The 20,338-nt window shown below is 35.8% G+C and overlaps 1 protein-coding gene across 1 annotated transcript in view; it reads left to right on the forward strand.

The window, feature by feature from the left end:
• Smp_169750 (dicer-1, putative) overlaps positions 1 to 13,311 on the forward strand; it is a gene marked incomplete at both ends in the record, with an annotated part of 52,624 nt that extends 39,313 nt beyond the window's left edge. Inside the window, 8 exons of the mRNA XM_018792630.1 lie at positions 2,023 to 2,237; positions 3,425 to 3,741; positions 4,985 to 5,142; positions 5,680 to 5,846; positions 6,966 to 7,334; positions 9,545 to 9,803; positions 11,247 to 11,322; positions 13,110 to 13,311. Coding sequence (XP_018644375.1) covers positions 2,023 to 2,237; positions 3,425 to 3,741; positions 4,985 to 5,142; positions 5,680 to 5,846; positions 6,966 to 7,334; positions 9,545 to 9,803; positions 11,247 to 11,322; positions 13,110 to 13,311 — 1,763 coding nt within the window. The remainder of the gene's footprint in view (positions 1 to 2,022; positions 2,238 to 3,424; positions 3,742 to 4,984; positions 5,143 to 5,679; positions 5,847 to 6,965; positions 7,335 to 9,544; positions 9,804 to 11,246; positions 11,323 to 13,109) is intronic.
• Positions 13,312 to 20,338: the final 7,027 nt, after the last annotated feature.

Raw genomic sequence — 20,338 nt, forward strand, 5'->3', positions numbered from 1 at the left:
AATAGATCACAAAGTTATTATTCACTATTGTTATCGGGACATAACATGTTCTTCATCTCAAGCTGAATCGAATCGAATCAAAATAAAGTAATCAGTTGATGAGTGACTAATAAATAAAGCACGTTATTGAAATTCTAAAATATTATAAACTAGACAGTTTGGTCGTAGGTCAATAAGCAATTCATTTTCTTGTCACTCAATAAATCCATAAGTGTTTGTCTCTCCAACAGTACTGTATGAATATTAATTTCAGAGATCATTTTCAAAGATGTGTTTCACCATCTTTTCTAAACAATTTAATCAGTGTGTAGTTGCAAAATAAATTTCTTAAATACCGATTTCATCGTTGTAAATAAACATTTTTTATCTCAAAAATTATATGCCAATAAGAGACTGATCAACTGCAGTCTTTAACCACAATGAAAAGATTCAAACAACCCGTACAGAGTGAGTTAATCTTTACACGGTTGCATAGGCTAGAGGCTATCTGGATTCAGTAGTTAAGTGGATAACGCGGTGGCGTTTGGAATGAACGGTATTTTGTCCGACTTCCGCAGTGAAAGTCGATTCTGGGACTCAGGTACATCCGGTTGTTGAGTCCCAAAGTAGGACGAAACGCGTGTTCCGGATTCCAATGCTAGCCATCATCCATTTTTGCTTATAATGTTTGTGACATAGGCAATTTGCACAGGATGCACATATGCTAATAAGAGACTGATTAGTTGCAGTCCTAAACGTCAATGGGAAGATTAAAACGAACAATACAAAAATAACTTAGAAGTTATAGTTTTTTTCATCAAAAAAGATTTTCTTTATTTTCAGAGTTGTTGAAAATTATATTAATATGGATAAAGAATACTTGGTAACTGATTCGGATACAGAGAGTGTAGACAGCTTTGAAGGAAATGTTCATTTCTTTCCACCTGAAGATGATAATGACTATGATAATGATTTAAGTGAATTCAATATTTCGAGACAATTAGTAAGTACAAATTAAAATTAACATTGTTTCAGTGACATATCTATTTCACCATATAGACGTATTCGATATACACATATTCGTCTTATCTTTTTATATCCATATTGTTTTAAGTAAAATGAAACTCGGTACTCAATAGTCGTAGTCTAATTCCAAATATTGTCGCATTCATTCAAAAGACAGATATGCCGAAATATCTAGATGGTAGGAACTGGTAGCCCAGATATTGAAGCAGGCCGCCAATCAGTTGACAGATATAAGTAGTATGTAGCAGCAATCTGAAGTGGAATGTCTGCCAGCAGAAGATTGAGAAATTGAATTGAAGAGATCAGCAAGGGAAACAGAGAGAAGTTGGAATAGCAACTGAATTGGAAAAATCATGGATTATGTAAAGGACAACAGAAAGATGTGCAAATAACGTATTAAATGTATGATTTTCAAATTTACAAAAGCACTGTGTAATTTTACATAAAATAGTTAATAGGTTTTCCACACCTGCATTTTCTTTCACTCTAGTAGTACCTACAAAATAAGGACAGTATTGTTAGAGTTCATAGTAGTTCGTTATGCTGTTTAGTATTTAAAGCTAGTATTCAGAACATCCCAGGTCTAAGTTTCATCCTAGTTGGGACTCGTTAAAAAAGAGTACCTGCAATGTTAAAGTCACTCCCAGCAGTATTCAAACCTGCGTCATCCGACTTTATAGTCTAAGACGTTATCACCGATTTTCGGACCGCTATTGACCTCCCATAGAGCTGAGAAATTTTCTCTATTCGACCACTGAGTAGTTAGCGATCTCGTGTTTGTTTAGCCCTTCAGTGCCAATTGAATTCTATAGATCCAGTTGCATCACGCCCAGTAGTCTGAGTGACTCAAAATCGTGTGCATAATTTTGAGACGTTGGTTGGTTGGAAGTAGTCGGCAGAAAGCTATGGACATAGATATAGTGCCACTTGACTCTTTATCGTGCTCCACATTTCACTTTTATGACCTTTATATCATAAAAAACCAATTCGGTTGTTTTTTTCTACAACAGGATTCAGAAAAACCTTCAAACGACATTCGTAAACGTGCTTATCAACCTGGACCTACAACTATTTTACAGGCTTTAACAATGTCATGTTCTAATGATTTCATTAATCTAGAACGTATGGAAACGATTGGTGATAGTTTTTTGAAATTTGTCGTCACGGTGCATCTCTATCTTACCTATCCGGAAGCACATGAAGGCAAATTAAGTCATTTACGTAGTCGAATCGTAAGTTCTTTTGTGTTCATGTTGGGATTATCTCATGTATGTCTGTTTTTCACATGTACAAACATGAGTTGTTACTTGTTTTGCCTGAATTACAATAATCTTTTCTGCTCAAGTACCACTGTGAAAAATGCACCCAAAGATCAGAATCTTACTTCTCACATCTTCATACCAACTGTGAAATTAGCCATTTTTTATATCCTTACTTCTAGACGATTAAGACTGAGACTAAGTTTCCCTCTTTTACTCTTCCCTACTATGTGCTTTTCATACGTAAGTACAACACTAACCGTAGTATACACCAAGCATTCCAATATGAGAAGAAAAAGTCCATTCTTGACAAGGGTGCTCTATATTCTAGGAAGTCTTAAATAGTACACAATAATTCTGTTTCTATAGTAACATCGATCACCTGAGGAACATGTAACAAGATAGCAAATCAAAAGAGACAGTAATCAATGAAACAATAATGTATGTCAGTTCTTTAGTACCAAGTTTCCAAGACCTTGGTTAAGCATGAAACCTATACTTTTTTGACAGAATTAAGAAGGTTAGACAATTTGAGGCTTTTGTAGCACTAGTGCAACTATCTTGATCTCTATATATCTCATACTCCTGGGGTAAACAGAAAAACACGACTTTCCTGCGAATCTATTTTTTTCGACAGTTAACTGTGATATAAAGTGACTAAAATTTTTTAAAAAGAAGACATTTGAGACTGTTGGTTAATAAATAAGACAAATTTTCTCTACTTCACATTAATCATATTTAACTAATTTGTTCTGTCATTGTGAATTTTATAGTTTACAATCACAAACTGATCTTTAGAAGACGGTTGCACAGTATTACGAATTGATTGAAGGTTAGACGTGTAAGCCTGATTGATAGTAAGGTCTTGGATTCATATTATTTTAGATTTCTACACTAGAACGAAATACCTATCCAATACTTCTTGGTTTTCATTGATTGTCTAACCAACTACAATTTAACTGATCGTGGATGCGCACCGCTGTGGAGTCCCATAATAGGACGAAATGGCCGTTCAGTGCTTCCAGGTTTTCCATGTTGGTCTAGCTTCAATTGATTCATGATCTCAACTATGAAAATTGATATGTATTTATTAAAACATTTTCTTTTTGAATAAATTAACGACATGTTCTACTCCCTTTTTTTCTGTATTTATACTTTAGGTTTGTAATTCCAATTTATATCGTTTAGGTAAGGCTAAAGATTTACAAAATCGAATGATTGGTTGTAAATTTGAACCACATGAAAATTGGATACCACCTGGATATTATGTACGTCAAGATAAACGTCTTAATAATGAAATAATTAAAAAATTTGAATCTAATCGTAATTTAGTAATTTGGTCAACTGATACTTTAATGGATGATGAAGTTCTACGAAATATTGATTTTATTGATGAAAATAAAATTAAACCTATTGAAAATTTTCCAATTTCTGAATGGGATCCAAATGATCCAAAAGTGTTACATGCACAACATTTGTAAGTTGTTCACTTCATTGTTCTTATCAACCTTATGTATAAGAAATAATTTTATTATTTGTTTATTTATTTGAACACATAAATATTGGTACAAAAAAGCACCAGATACATATGCGCCACACAAATCTTATTTGATTTGTTTGAGGGCTGTGATACTGCCCGGGTGCCCAAACTGAAACAGATGGTTTTCTTAGAGGGCCACACTTGGAGCCTTTGACCTAAAGGTTTGATCCACAAGGCAGTGGAACATCGTGAGGAGATGCAGTCCCATGGTAGCCGGTAACCAACGATTGATTTATTAGTTTATGAAAGGAATGTTTCCATTATTAAATAAGATAATTAATGGTAATGAAAATCATGTTATGTTGTGTCTCTCAATGAATTAGGCATTTTTATCGATGATTGAAACAGATTAGTTGAATTTTTCATTTGTCGGTTACATCCATTGTGTTTTAGACGACTAAGTTCTCAATACTGTTCCTTATCACACAGTAAATATTATATATATATATATATATATATATCCCAGTAGTTGGAATAATGTCTATTATTGATATGTTACCTTATTCTAAGCTGACGAAAGATTTCACTAATGAACCTATCAATTATGGTCAGTGTCATTTTTAAATGAATACAAAACGATGAATATTTATAACTGTACTAATTTGTTTCAATTGATCATGACAATCAGCTGCTTGCACATGTGCTCTTATTAACTTTTTTTGACTCTTCAGTACCTTAAGGAATCTAGTTTGTCCAGGCAAGCTGTGGGTTTTATTGAATTTTTAGTTTACATCGTGAACGGACTTTAGTTAGGGAGACAAATAAAAAACTGAGAAGCGCAAGATAGTTTTTTTTCTTCTTAGTATGAGATTCATCAAGCGCGCGCATCCAGACCTCTCTGCCAGTATCTTAACTCTAGGCAACTGAATTGGCATGCATAGACTGATATTTCTAATTTTAATCAATGTGTGGTATTTCGCAATCATCATCCATCATCGCCATTGGTGATACTTGTGTTACTCCTGATATCTAGTTGTTTGAATGTTATTGTTTGACTAAATCAAATCAAACACTCCCTCTCTTCACTTGGATCTACCGAGCAGAAATAGTTGAAATAAAACTTTATATGGATTATATACGTTACCGATGATAAGAAACTAGCTCTTATCAATTACTTATTTTCTAATATGTCTTCATCATCAAATAACTCCAACTACATATTATTACTATTGTATTATAGAAATAATCAGTATTTAATTACTATACAACAAGCTATACCGGATAAGTCGATAGCAGATTGTGTTGAAGCATTGATCGGTTGTTATTTAACAACTCGTGGAGAACGCTCTGCTCTACGTTTAATGCAATGGTTTGGAATCGATTGTCTTCATAAATCAGGTAATATATGTGTATTTTTTTTAAATAAAGGCTGTTTTATTTCTAGTAGGGACTGTTATTGACTTGACTTTACAAAGTATGATGGATATCTTGTTAACTACCAAAGTAAATCCAGCTGACGAGTTCCAAATAGAGTAAAACGTGCTTCCTGGATTCTATTGCTACTCACATTTCATCTATTCTATTATTAAAGTTGATATTAGATTGACGTCATGAATGGATCGATGTCAGACCACCACTGAAAATCTGGAAGCACTGGACGGCCGATTCGGACCGAAGGTCCTGGGTTCGAGTCACGCATGCGGGGTCGTGGATGCGCACTGATGAGGAGCCCCATACTAAGACGAAACAGCCGTCCAGTGCTTCCGGGTTTTCAGTGGTGGTCTGACATCGAACCATTCATGATATTAATCTAATATCAACTTTAATAATCACTGTTTTACCAATCATCACAGCTTCGTACTTTTCATCATCCCGATACACTTCTCTGCGAAATTTCGATTTTCTAAAACACAGTAATTGTTTTTTTTTCTACAGATAATAGTCAACCAACTGCTAGAGCTCCATGGTCTTTACCAAAATCCAACTACTTAGATACCGATGAAAATAGAGCAAATTTAAATGAAGCACGTTTAGTTTGGAGATTTGATGAATTGGAATCTTCGTTAAATTATACTTTCAAGGATCCTAGTCTATTGATTCAGGTGAGTAGTAGTAATAAGTAGGGGCTAACTAAACTATTACTTCTCTCTTTTTTTCAAATGAAATTGTTATTCTTCCTGAGCTTGCGAATTTCTTTTTTCCGAATTCACTCCTAACAAACTGCTGAATTTATCTATTTCAATCCTCCTAGCTTAACTTGATCACAGCCATATGTGTATGGTATCTTGTTTGTATTTCATTACACTTATTTATTTATTTATTTAAACACATAAATATTGGTACGAGGAGGCACCGAATACATATGTACCACACTTTATCATTAGATTTCTGTGAGGGCTTGTATACTGCCCGGGTGTCCGAACGGAAGCAGGTGGTTGTCATAGGGGGCCACTCCCCGAGCCTTTGACCAATAAGTCTAATCCACAAGGAAGTGGAGCAACGTTCGGAGGTGCAGTCCCGTGGTAGTCGGTGACCAACAATAGGTTCATACTCTGTTTGTTTCCTCAGAATCCTGTATCCCACGTGCATCATTAGTTTGGAGTCAGGGTTTTCCAACTCCTGTAGATGGATCCTCTGTATCCACCAACTTGGTTAAAGCACCGGACATTCGGTTTTCGTTCTCTCAACTTCATAAACAACACGCCCGCCACGAGAAGGCAGTGAGTAGGACTTCCGTGGCAGTGGTTGTATACGCGTGGTCATGTAAGAGAGCATTTTGAGAGGAAGAGCTGACTGTCCTCACCATCGACCGTATCAGGGCATTTGGAATGGACGGATTGAAATAACACTATTTCATCTGGAAATTAATATCACTGTAGATAATTGAAAAGAAATTAACTGCACAATTATTCAAAAACACTTATCTGATTATCAGTATGGAGTTGTGGAGATTAAGTTTTTGATTGAGATCATGAATTGATTGATGTTAGACCACCATTGAAAACCTGGAAAGACTGGACGTCCATTTCGTCCTAGTATGGTTGTGGATACTCACTGCAAAAGAGTCTCATACTAGAACGAAACGGCCTTCCAGTACTTTCAAGTTTTCAGTAGTTGCCTAACATTGATCAGTTCATGATTTTGATGAGAATAAACAATTTCTACAATCTTATATTTACTTTCTGTATCGGGTTTTCCTTCTATCTATCTTTCTTGTATAGGCTTTTACACATCCATCTTATCATCAACTACGTGTTTTATCAACATCCAATAATTTATCTGATCAATCCAACTTAATGTTTTCAACTGATTTAGATTGTTATCAACGTTTAGAATTTTTAGGTGATGCTGTATTAGATTATGTAATAACAAGATTTCTATATGAAGATTCTAAACAACATTCACCTGGTGTATTAACTGATTTAAGATCAGCTTTAGTAAATAATAATATATTTGCTGCATTAGCTGTACGAATTGGTTTACATAAATATTTTCGTGCTTCATCACCACAATTGTTGCATACAATCGATGTATTTGTACGTTATCAAAAAGATGTAGCTAAAGATGATCTAGATTTTATTACAAATGAGGTAAGTGTTATTATTAATACAAATCAAAAAATATATATGTGTATATTTTATTTAATTTATGTTTTACCAGGTGTAATTGGGAATGAATATATATTTCTAAGAAATATACAGTGTACTGTAATTGATTATAGTTGGTCCGATCACTGAATGGTGGCAAATGTCAAGTTTGTCTAGTCTTTTAGTGTTGATGGAATTCTTTTATCATTAAAGTTAAAATATACCCACTAGTCTGAGTGACTCAAAATCGCCTCACATTTATACGTTAGATGGTTGCAGGTAAGGTCATAAGGGATGTGTGAACCTATGTTTATAGTATTAGTTGGCACTCGTCAGCAAGGTATATTTGCAATCCTGGATTCAAATACGGGTCACCTAACTTCCCATTCTTAGGCTTAACCACTAAGCTATCCGCGCCACGATTCACATCCTATATTTCTGGAGTATTTAAAACCGATTGATTTCTTAGTAGTAACCAATGTTAGTCTAATCCGTTAGTCTTCATTGAATTCTGTCTATCCGAATCACACAGCGAGCATTAGTTTCTACAATATTGGCTAACGAGTCCCAACTAACATAAAATCATGGTTCAAGGCTTCCTGGAGACGTCTTCAAACCATTTAATGCTATGATTACTGTCTTTTAAACATTAAACATTGGTAGTTTTAAAACTCGTTTATATTTCTTGCGACATTTGAATTGGATATGAAATGTGGTGTCTGCTAAGACTATCCGGTTTCTTGTTGTCATTATCAAGGTTTGGCTTGATAACTTCGAATAAATTGAACAAGAATTTTCGCGCTATTTCTTTGTACTATTTAAGTAACTACAAAGAGATTCATCGAATTGTGTTAAATGTAACATGCACTACATCGAGGTAACATCACGGTTTGGGTTCTATTTCTTATACAATCCTCCAATAGAATAGATGTACCTATTTCTGATAAACTGTTTTGACATTTGATCGTTTAAATTGACATGTAAAAGACACCTACCCGGCTAATGAGTTGCGACAACCAAATTTCCTCCTACATATAATACAATTTGTATGTATATTTTTATTTCTAACACTTGCCTTTTTCCCTTCTTTTTCTCTCCTCTCATCTTCACTTGTAAATAAATCCTTGCGTAAAAAGGAAATTGAAATTCGACAACCTGAATTAGTTGATACATTTACTGAAGAAACTATAAATAATCTAACAAGTTCTAACTTATCTTCTTCAAATTCTTACCCCGTTACGAAAACATCAATGATGGTGAATAATCAAAATACACCATCTATTATCAGCATTAGTAAACAACGTCATTGTCAAACTCATGTTCATGGTGACGTTAGTGAAGAAGAAGGAGGAGTAAAAGAAAAAGACAATGATAATGACGACGAAGAAGATGATTTGTATAATGATGATGAAGAAGAAAAACATGCATCAATATTAAATCATGCTAAAGAATGTGAATCTAAATGGCAAGAAAAAGATACTCAAGAATTAACTGGTTTATTTGTTCAAAATTCTGTAAGTGGTGTGTAAATATTACGAGGTTAAAAAATAAGGAAAAGAAATGAATTTTTGAAGTTATCAATTAGCCTTATGTATCCTAATTCATTTTCCTTTCTTTTTCTCAGTTCTACTTTATTTAGATGACAAAAATGTAAAATCTTATAGATATCCGTGACTTCATAGGACTTCTTTGTGCTTAAGTTACAGTCACTTACATATAGATGTATTGAGCTTTGATAAAAACTTTTAATTACAAATTCGTGTTTACAGATTCTTGGAGTCATCTGATGAATAAAGTTTTTGGCTTAATTATGCTAACAGCCTTTACAATTGATCTGGTTTATCAATTACTCAGTGTTTTCTTTCGCATTCAAACGTACGACCTCCTTCTTAAAAGTTGGATACGTCAATCACGTAAACACTGTTTTACTGACTTCTTATGTCTAGAAAGGTCGTAGTCCCTGGGTGGTCATAAAATCTTGGATCCTATCCATGAGTGGGGTTATATATGCTTACTTTTGGAGAGTCCCCATACTAAGACGAATTGTGACTTTTTCATTAGATATCATCATTCACTAATAAGGGTTAATAATGCAGGACGTTTGTTTGATTCTCTTGGTATTAACACAATACGTAAATTTTCTCTTGTCGTCTAGAATTTGCTTTAGTATTCATTTATTTCTTGTTTTTGATTTCATTTGACCCATCAATTAGTCTGAAAATCAATCCTCAAAACCTCAACACCAAACATACGAGCAACATCTGTCGAAATCAGGCAAAAGTAACAATGCCAACAACACAATTCCTACCAATACTGGTCACTTGACAACTAATCGATTATCAGACGATGTAGAAATTCCTAAAGCTTTAAGTGATATATTTGAATCTTTAGCTGGTGCAATATTTCTTGATTCGAATTTCAGTCTGGATACTGTTTGGCAAATATTCTATCCCATTATGAAAGAACGTATTGGTTAGTTAAACTAGTTTATTGCGTTATTCGTAAATAGTAACAATTATCCCATTATGGTGATATATTGCTAACTTATTGATTAAATTCACTTGGTGTTGTTTACTTGAGTTTTTCCAGTGATGTTTAGGACTGCAGTTGATCAGTCTCTTACTGGCATATATGCATACTGTGCGGATTGCCTCGATATTGCTTTAATTGACAGGCCACTATCCATAACTTATTAATTTTTTATTCGTCTGATTACTGAGTGGTTAAGGGCACAATAATCATCTTAGTTATCTCTCTCTCTTTAACAAAGCATATATACAATATTGATGGGACTGATACTCTCCATAGAATTTTTCTTTAATATTCCAATGATCATCCTCAAATATATAAATATGTTTTGTTGTTAGATACAGAAGTTTCTAGCAGTACTATGTTCTTTTCATACAGAAGAAGTAGGTGTTGCTGTTATTGTTCAGAATGACAATGAAAGCCTGACAATCATATAACCTAGAGAGCACAACACCAAATAAAAGCATCTACACGAGTTGTAAATCTGCCTCATCATTTCAAGTACTGAATTTTTAATGTCAGATACATCTCCTTTGTTGGCAGCTCTGTTGATCAGTAAAATGAATTCAGTAGTAATTAGTTAGTTTTGTTTACCTTCACATAAGTATACTCTAATGTATACTGCGTGTAGCCGAACTTCGTAATCACTACGTCTGTAGTCAATCCGCTGCCCTGCATTGGTAGTGCTACGAACTATACTATTCAGTTGCTGAAATTGAAGTTGAATGAAATAGAAAGCATCTGATCCCATTGACCTAACTGTGAGTTGTTTACTGTAGCGTTATGAAATACTGGTTTCTATTCTGAAAATAAACAGATCACATTTTAAAAATCCCAAATTTCAAATTCGAAAATGTCTATGTCCAGTGTCTTTCATTTCAACAACTTTCTCTCTGAATTTTAATTTTAATAACGAAAATTAACTTATAGTAATAAGATGGGTACCTAATTAAAACTATCCTTGTAATAAAGTTTGTTCATTAAAAAAACGTTGAATGTATTCAGTAACAATTTATTTTCAAAGAAATGGAAATAAGCACCAAAATACTAGACGGAAGTGATTTTAGTCACTACTGTCTGAGATCAATCAAGTGTTAATGTAAGAACACTGCAGGAAGTTAGTCATTACCTGAATAGCTTAATGGTAATGTCTTAGGCTGTGAAGTCGGATAATCCGAGACCGTAACACCAGTTCCATCAAGATATTATGATAGTTCTACATCAAACATTTATAAAGAACTTGGTTTTCAACACAACTTCATTCATACTGAAATACTCATCTCGTATCTTACTGTGGTCATACAATCAAATTACTAGAATTAAATTTAACTTTAAAAATATCCCTGTGGTTTTTTCAAACTTCATTTTATTCTTTGCTATTTATAGAACGATATACTGCTTGTATTCCAAAATCACCAGTTAGACAATTATTAGAACTGGAACCAGAAGGAACAAAATTCGAGTAAGTTGTGAGAAGTAGTAGACATTTTTTACATGTTCATAGGTACCATACTTTGTATACAGTTAAATTATTAAGTCATTAACCAGTTGTGGAATCATTTTCTAGACTAACATATTATGTGTATCCGTACATTTGTGTAGAAAAACATTGATATTTAGCTTCCCAATTTAAAATAAGCGGAATTTTTCCAAAAATATGTCGCAATAGTAATGCACTGGCTTAGCACTTAAACACATTAATCTGTTGTTGCGACTCTCTATCAGTCAGTCAGCGACAACGTAGGACCAGGCACATATATGCATCGGTCCAAGTTGCCATACCTCGCTAGCACAACAAGATGAACACCGGATTCATAGAAGTAATTAATTTAGTGGTGGTAGTATATAGAGAAAGGTTGTATATAAGGATATAGTACAGGAAGGAAGAGAGATATGAAGCAATTTTAATCTCAAGGTTTAAGGGAAGATAAAGAGTGTATACACCTACGCCATTGTGATTGATTCTGAGCCATGTCACCCAGAATCTCCAACCATTTATTACGATAGTCACGCGGACCCCAACCAGGTAGTCTGCATCTACCAACATGGCTCAGACTAGAAGTTAGTGACTTCAAACACTGATGCCATGTTTTGGTTTGGCCGCCCCTAACTCTCTTCCAACCATCCCCTACACTAGTCAACATTGCGCGTCGTGGTAATCGATGTTCAGGCATACGTAACACGTGGCCCAACCATCTCAGTCGATGAAGATTCATCACCTCATCAACTGATTTACCATCGTTCCCTAATACCCTGCGTCTAACCTCACTATTACTTACCCGGTTATCCCAGCAGATGCGAGCAATATTTCTGAGGCATCTGTGGTCAAATACTAGTAACCTACGAGTATCTTCTACTCTTAATGGCCATGTTTCGCAGCCGTAAAGTAGAACAGAACGAACTGCTGCGCAGTATACTCGTCCCTTAATTGATAGACGGAGATCTCGTCTTCGCCATAGGTGACGTAAGTTGGCAAAAGCCAAACGAGCTTTTTGAATCCGTGCTGAGATTTCGTCAGACACCAACCCATTAGGGCTGATCAGACTTCCAAGATAAGTGAAGTTGTCGACGCGTTCGACTACTTCACTCCCTATCCTTAATTCAGGTGTTGACGCAGGCCAGTCGCGACTCTCTATGCATTGAAGATTTCCAAAACTCATTACGTTCACACTATCCCTAAATGATTGATTGTGTACAGAATCATGGCATTATCCAACACACAACATCAGATATTTTACGTTAACTACCATTTTATCAGACGCTATGTACTGTACACAAGATATTTCATAAACAAGTTGTCGTAGGACCTGGTTTAAAAGTTCAGTTTTTTAGGTTGTAATATCTAAAAACATAATTCAGCATGTCTACAAGCATGAAGCTATGCATGTATTGTTTTTTTAGACGGTTAAAAGCAATCAATAGGTGGCTCTGGACAAAAGTTTTGAACCAGTTGATTAAGTGTATTACAGTTGGGTTGTTTTCTTATAGAAAGGTTATCAACTCTAATTAATTACAGCTCACTCATCTCCCTTCGTAAGACTATCTATGACCCTCAAGCTGAGTACTAGTGTTCGATTACATCTCTATGAAGTAACCAATAAATAAACTTTATTATACAACACAGTACATCTAAAGTTCCAGTTCAGTACATGACGATCATTTGATAGTAAACTGTGAGATTATTTTCATGTAATTTTTTTTCATAAGACTAACCAAAAAACATTTTATGACTTTTATTTGTTTGTGTAGGAGAGCTCGACGAATGGTGGACGGAAGAATTTCAGTTTGTGCCCATGTATTAGGTAAAGGTCGATTTTATGGTGTTGGACGAAATTATCGATTGGCCAAAAGCTTAGCTGCTAAACGTGCTTTAAGAGTACTGCGTAGATTAAATCAGCCGTCTCAAACTACACCAGTAACTACTAATGGAGACTACGATCAACAATCATGACCTATTTAAATGAGATGAAACTGTTCCTACTGAAATTTCTTTTCTACGTCAGTGTATATTTTGACATTCCTTGTATATGTTTTATTGAAATATCATTGAAACTGACAGGCTAGTTTGACTTTTACCGGTAACTGTACAGTGTAACAATTTTCTGTATCAATCAGTAGTAGTTCAGTAATTCCATGTTGGAAGTCAACAGATGCTTAGACTTTGTTCTTATTTAAATATCCACAGAGGACAATTACACATATTATCGGTGGAAAAAAACTCAACAATTGATGCATCTTCTTGACTTAGAATTGCTGAAAGCTTTCACTATTTTGTTTACTCCAACATCTTTTGAAAAATTTAATAATAACCACAACCAATAAATCTCTTCAAAAAATGACTATTTTTGCGATTGAGTAGTTTGTCGCGTATTAAAATATAAGCAATTCGGTTTGCTTAAAAAATGTAGTCATGTTGTCTACACATTATAGGTCTGATCCGTAAATTCAGGGTCACATTGGTCAGCTAAATTAGCAGAACTTTATGAGTTACATCTGCCCATAACTCTTTGTCACTCAAATTTTAACGGCTAGAAAAGCTTGTGCAAATATGGCAACAGTTATATTCATGATTTATAATCTGAGGTGATAGTGGTAAGTAGGTTTCATCCTCGTAAACTCACTTGGTTTGGTTTATAAGGTATTGGATTATCAACAGTTTGGAAATCCGAAACAATCCGTTCTCTCTATCTTAAAAATGAGCGAAACAGACTAGATGTATTTCAAACCAACTTTTAATAATATCAAGACGAAGGCCTTAGAACGAACGAGTCTGAATTTTATGCGAGTAGCTTCCTCCAGTTAATGATTATGATAGTTTTGTCAACTGAGATAGTCATATTAGTGGAGATCCTAATTGCCCTGTTGTAGTTCGGCGATCGCGTTGTGTGTGGATGCAGTTGAGATGTCACAAGTCGAAAGTGGTCGTAGTAAAGTTGGCAGTCTACCAAGGCGTGTGTCGCGAACTGCATAATCGTGAATTCCGGACTCTTGGACACTTAGAAGACAAATAGTTGACAGATCTGCAGTTCTGAATTACGTAAGCCAAATAAAAATCATGAGTCAACTAAAGATTTTGTATATAACTGCAAACCTATCATAATAGTTTCCTCAAAAAACAATTAAGAAACAGAATTCGTCACAAATCTTCAATATTGAATCCTGAAAACAAAGCAGTAAACTGATGAGCAAGAGTGATGCCAGTATTTGGAGACTTTAAACGAAGTTCAAGGGCTGTGGATGACAAATATGACTAGTTTTAATTATAAAGGGCATGTTTCACAGCCAGTTTACTATAAGTCAAATACTTCGATTTTCTCCCGTCGCAAAGATGACCGTTCGAAGTATTTATGAACTGAATGTTTGGATATTTTAACTTTCTATAACAAGCCTTCACTTGAGGTTTCCGAGAGAAATATGTCATCATGTCTCACTGACTTGAAATGTGTGTAAAGGGAATGTGTTTGTAGACAGTGTTACTTTCAATAGTAATAAATGGATATATCATACACACTGAACAGAAGCTGTCTGAAAAATGAAAATTATTCAAGATTGATGGATCGTAGAATATAATTTTCATTAAGGAGGTATGCGGGGAATGTGAGCTGTTAAAATCACCGAAAAAAGGAAAACTACCAAATAAATCGCCGAAATGGGCAGATCATTGGTGTTACTTCATTCTTGCGACCTTAACAATGGTCAATTGGACATACACATTTGATCAGAATCTGCACTTATTCCGTATACTATTCAGTATGAATACTGAGCAATATAACTAGTCTTCTGAGAAGCTTATGGAAGGAACTGTTAGCAAACTTAAAAGAAATAAGTAATGAGGCGAATAAGCAACCAAAGACGCTCGGTAAGGTGAAAAAGATGATCTTCGATAATACCAGATCCAAGTACTCTATCACAGCCTTCTGTTTTATTAGTAAAAACTGGGTCAGAACATCCTATTGCCAGTTAGCGTTGAAATTTCAAGTGTCTTGACGTGTCACCTTTGTAGGACAATCTACAGCAGGTTTACTAAAAAACCCTATCCTCAATGTGATATGGACGATAACATGGATTCCATTATTCAGACAATCCTACGTGATACAAACTAGTTTGCCCCGCGAATAGTTACAAACAACTTATAGTTTGGCGGACCAAAATGAATAATAACTCCAAAATGGCAACAAAGTTACTACGTCCAAAAGTTAATATAATAATATACAGCTTATAAGTTATGGACACGAATAAAAGTCAAAGGATGGTGCTTAGATCAGCTGGCTTGTGCGTGTTCTGTTCAGTTTGGCACCAGAATCCACAATTATAGGTAAAAAATAATTCCCGTGAGGTTGATATGGCACCAGTAGTATAACCGAACGTTGAAGGTAAAGTGAATGTTACAACAGCCTATAAATATAGGTGACACAGATTTGAGATTCATGTTAGACTTTTCTTTGCAGCTTTTCTAATCTGCATCATCTACTTGTAGTTTAGCTAAAGTTTAGAGACTAATGTTGTGGTTACGTACCATCTACTTGGTATTCTTTCTAGATAAGGCGTCTGTGACATTAGTGGAGTAGCTTTTGATGAACTGGATGCCTGTAGTGAGTTGAGAAATGTAATCCAATTGTCTTGTTCTACGTGGAGAATGCTTGTCGTAAGACGTGTTAAGGAAGTAGCAAAGAGGTTTACGGTCAGTCATTATAGTGAAATCACGACCCTGTAATAGGGAGTTGAAATGTTTCACAGCTAAACACATAGCTAGAATTGCACGTCCGAAAGTGCTTTAACGTTCTTGTGCTGGTGATAGTCGTTTGGAAAAGAACGCTATAGGTGTAGTCTTATCATTTACGCGCTGTTGTAATACTGCCCCTATGGCTTTCTGGGAAGCGTCGGTGCAGAGGATGAGATGCGTCGTAGGGTCAGTGTTTAGATGCTGTAACATAGTAGCGTTAGATATCATCGATTTCGCTTAATGAACGCCTCTCTGGTGTCTGAGAGTTACGTGAAGGCATCATCTTTTTTGGCTGCTTTTCAATATCTTCAGGTGCCATCGGTATTTGATGGTATGCTCTAGCAAGGTCTCGCTTCGAAAATATCCATTTTCCGTGTAGATTCAGAGAAAAGTGGTGTAGTTGAGAAATAGGATACCTATCTCGGGTGGTCAGATTATTTAGTGGTCGGCAATCTCCACTGGGCGCCAATCTTGATCTATCTTTGTAACCATGTGTAGCGGTGAAGCGCATGGACTACTAGACTGCCGTATGATGCCTAGTTGCATCATGTGCTCAAAGTCTCGTCTGGCGATTGTTAGTTTGTGTAGAGGCAGTCTTATTGGCCTAGGACCTGTGGTAGTAATGTTGTGTTATATACAGTGAGTGGTGCATTCGTTATGATAATCCACTCTAGTTATGCACTCATATTTCTACAAGATATCAGTGAAAATTTTATTCGCAGGTTTTATCATTCGTAATTAGAGGTAGTTGTGCCGTTAACCTGTAAACTTGTATTCTTGTCGATTAGTTTATTTTAACTCATGTCTACTAATAGGTCATGCGCGCTGAGGAAGTCGGTTCCGAGAATCAGTTATTTGACTTGAGCTACTATAAACACCCATGTGAATCTTCTACGGAGGCCGAGGCCTAAGATTAACGATTGTTCCCAGTAAGCTTTAATCACCGTTACATTGGCCGTGATGAGTAACAATTTGGTACACCCAGTGTGCCGTCGTGGTGAGAGGTGTAACGTGAGAATGCTGATTTCTGCTCCAGTATCGACTAAAACGGTCCCGGATGTAAAAGAGACGGCTTGAATAGTAACCAGAAAAAGGCGTCGCCATCACTGTCTGTCCGGGCAGTTTCCCCGGCCCTCCATGTTAGTTGAAGGGAATGTGAAAGAACGAGTGCAACGCCGTGCCTCAATGCCGTCTTTTTTATGACACCAACAGACTTCGGAGGTTTGTTTGGGTGAACGAGACAGCTGCCTAGAAGATCTCCGTCTGGAAGAGAATCTGAGTTGTCTGGTTTGAACTGATGCAACTTTTGTTTGCAATGCAGCTCGTTCGTTTGTCAGTCGCGTTAACTGCAGTTGGAAAGAAGCTTAACAACTTATATCTGTTGTTCCAGAGGGTTGAACATAGTTTACGCTACAGCTATCATGGTAAATTTCCATCATTTTTTAGGCCATGTCCACTGAATCATAGAGGTTGAGTTTCCTGATACGCAGAGAATTTGTCTTACACTATGTGGTACACGTTGAAACCACGTTTCTTTTAGTAGCGCTTCATCTAGCCTCTATGAACCCGCTAGCTGTTTCATGGGTCTTAACAACTGTGATGGTCTTTTGTCTTCCAACTCGCAAGACGTCGACAATTGTTGTAGTCTTTTTTCATCTGAGACCGATGTGCGTTGGATTACAGCTGTTTTTTAATCTTATCATGTGGTTCAGTCTCAGGCACTTGGTCAACTAGGTCCCCAACCTCAGCAGTGATTTCAATAGGGAATGCGCCGATTACATAAGGACACTTTGTTGCCTGTGAGCGTATGCCTCTAGCCATGAATAAAGCCTCTAGCTGAGAAAACCAGACCCTCGGATTATTAGCTCCGTATGTTGGGAGCCTGAATTCCGAGATAGCATTAACTGAACTTAAAATATTTTCGGCAGTATTCGATAATGAATTAAGCGTATTTGCTGGAGGAGAGTCCATATCCATAAGTTTAGTTGGGGAGTATATTACATGAAAAATAAACCACTGTGTCGCGCCAAAATAAGCAATACAATGACCAGAATGAACAAGCGGCTCATCAAATTATTGTGGCGGACCAAAATGAATACTAACTCAAAATTGGCAACAAAGTTATTACGTCCAGATGTTAATATAATAATATACATTTTATAAGTTATGAACACAAATAAAATAACCATCACACAACTTACACCGACGAGATCTTCAACTACGAAGTAAGAGGAGCTGCACAGGTGAACCTAGGCGCTGGATTATGGTGTCAAAAACCGGAGCATCTAGACAAGGTCATTCCTAACAGTCCGGTCATATTTCATTCTGCTACACTGATAGTAAAGGCTTCAATATTGGCCGCATCACCCTGTATCATGCTCTCATATTCGCTAAGACATAGGGCTGTCCTAAGCGACTGGAAGCATATACTTACAAATTTTACGTAAGAAGACTGGGTGGGAAGAATAGTTAGAATTCCTTCTCCCCTAATTTGTACTACCACTCCTTTAGTTTACTTAATTATGCAAAAGCAGTTGGAAATCAACGGATACGGACAGTTTACCGGTACAAATATTAGCCGACCATCTAATTTAAACAAAAAAGTACTTAATTCAGCACTTCTACGATGTTGATTATGTTTTCGATTTGGTTGATGATAATCTAAGCACAAAATATTTGTTCAATTAACGGTCACTGGTTATTGCTATTCATTTCAATGCGAATTTCCAATATATCTTCATACCAAATTATGATTATTGGAAATATTCGAGTTATGGTACTGACAAGGAATTCCCGAAACAGTGCAATTTAAGCCGGTCAAGACTATATGAGAACAAACGAGCGTATTATATTCGGAATGCGTAGTCAGCGAACAGTTAGGTACAAAGGATCGTTAGTTCGCACAAATGACCTATAAATCCTTCTTCATCAACGTAGTTCCACTTTGTTCAGCTCTTGAATAATCTTTATGTGGGTTTTTAGTGGCCTCATGTCTGACTCCATTTGAATTGTATGAATAATTGTTATTGAATCATATACATGTCATCTATTCTTGTATATAATCCACGCTGGTGAATGACGGGGTTAAATAGGACAAATACGAGAACGAACATCGAATATTCAAATTCCAAGCAATCAGGGAGGCGGAACAAAGAGTAAAGAGTATAGAAGATTGGAGAAGGAGTGTGAGCTGATTCTATTTAATCATTATTTATAGCCAGATAAAAACAAGCTGCAGAAATGTGATGAGTAGAATAAAATGTCTACACACATATGTCCATCTAAAGATAGTCAGAATAAATGAGCCAATAAGTGACAAGATCTAAATGTGGTTCAGGAAAAATGAATAGATTGGCTTGTCCGGAAGCTAGAATAAACTATGTGTGTCTAACTTAGCACATGATTTTACACTGTTCCTCACAAGTTTCCATTTTCGGCGTGTCAAGTTATAAGTAAATTTTTGAAATTACTACATGTACTTCTCGATCAGATGCTGCTACATTCTTTTTGATCTTTCAGATTATTAGTACTCAGAGGATCCTTAATATTCCCTTGGCGACTCCCGGTTCCCGATGATCTTACTTGGTTTCATATCATAATAACGTCACCTTGATTGTGGTAGAAGATAAGTGCGGTGCTATTTGCTCTCAAACACAAGATCCCTGAGAATGAACTCACAATAACTGAGAAGATTTAAATACAACGCTAAACACCATAAAGGTCAGAACTAGTGAACATGGGAACATTTATTCTGTGTTGCACGATCCCATCATTTGGGTATGGCCAACGCATAACTTGCTGCTCCTCATATTAAATATATTAACCAATCCTCAGTTCCAATGAGTACATCAGAAGTGCATAACTTTATTGACGTCTGTCACAATAAAACGAGTCAGTATAGAAAATGATGAGACTTCTACTTAAGATCCTATAGATTAAGTGGACACGTCATGGTGAATCTACGATCTTGGGATTAGGACTACCACAGTAGTCGCAAAGATAAATGCAATTTATACAGACGAGTATATTTCAAAACCTTCAACTTACTGTCCAGAAACATTTCTTTCAATATATTCAAAAATTATCGAGTTTTTGATACATGACAGCCGATCTTACTATTTATCATTTATAGTCTTGTTTCCAAACCAGTAAAAAACTCCGAGAAGGACCCACTCCTTAATTACTTATCTGCTGGTATCTGTACATAGATAGACAATAGTCCATGACAGGAAGGATTACACGTGGTATACTTCTG

The sequence above is a fragment of the Schistosoma mansoni genome, assembly GCF_000237925.1.
Source record: "Schistosoma mansoni, WGS project CABG00000000 data, supercontig 0235, strain Puerto Rico, whole genome shotgun sequence".
NCBI classification, from domain to species: domain Eukaryota; kingdom Metazoa; phylum Platyhelminthes; class Trematoda; order Strigeidida; family Schistosomatidae; genus Schistosoma; species Schistosoma mansoni.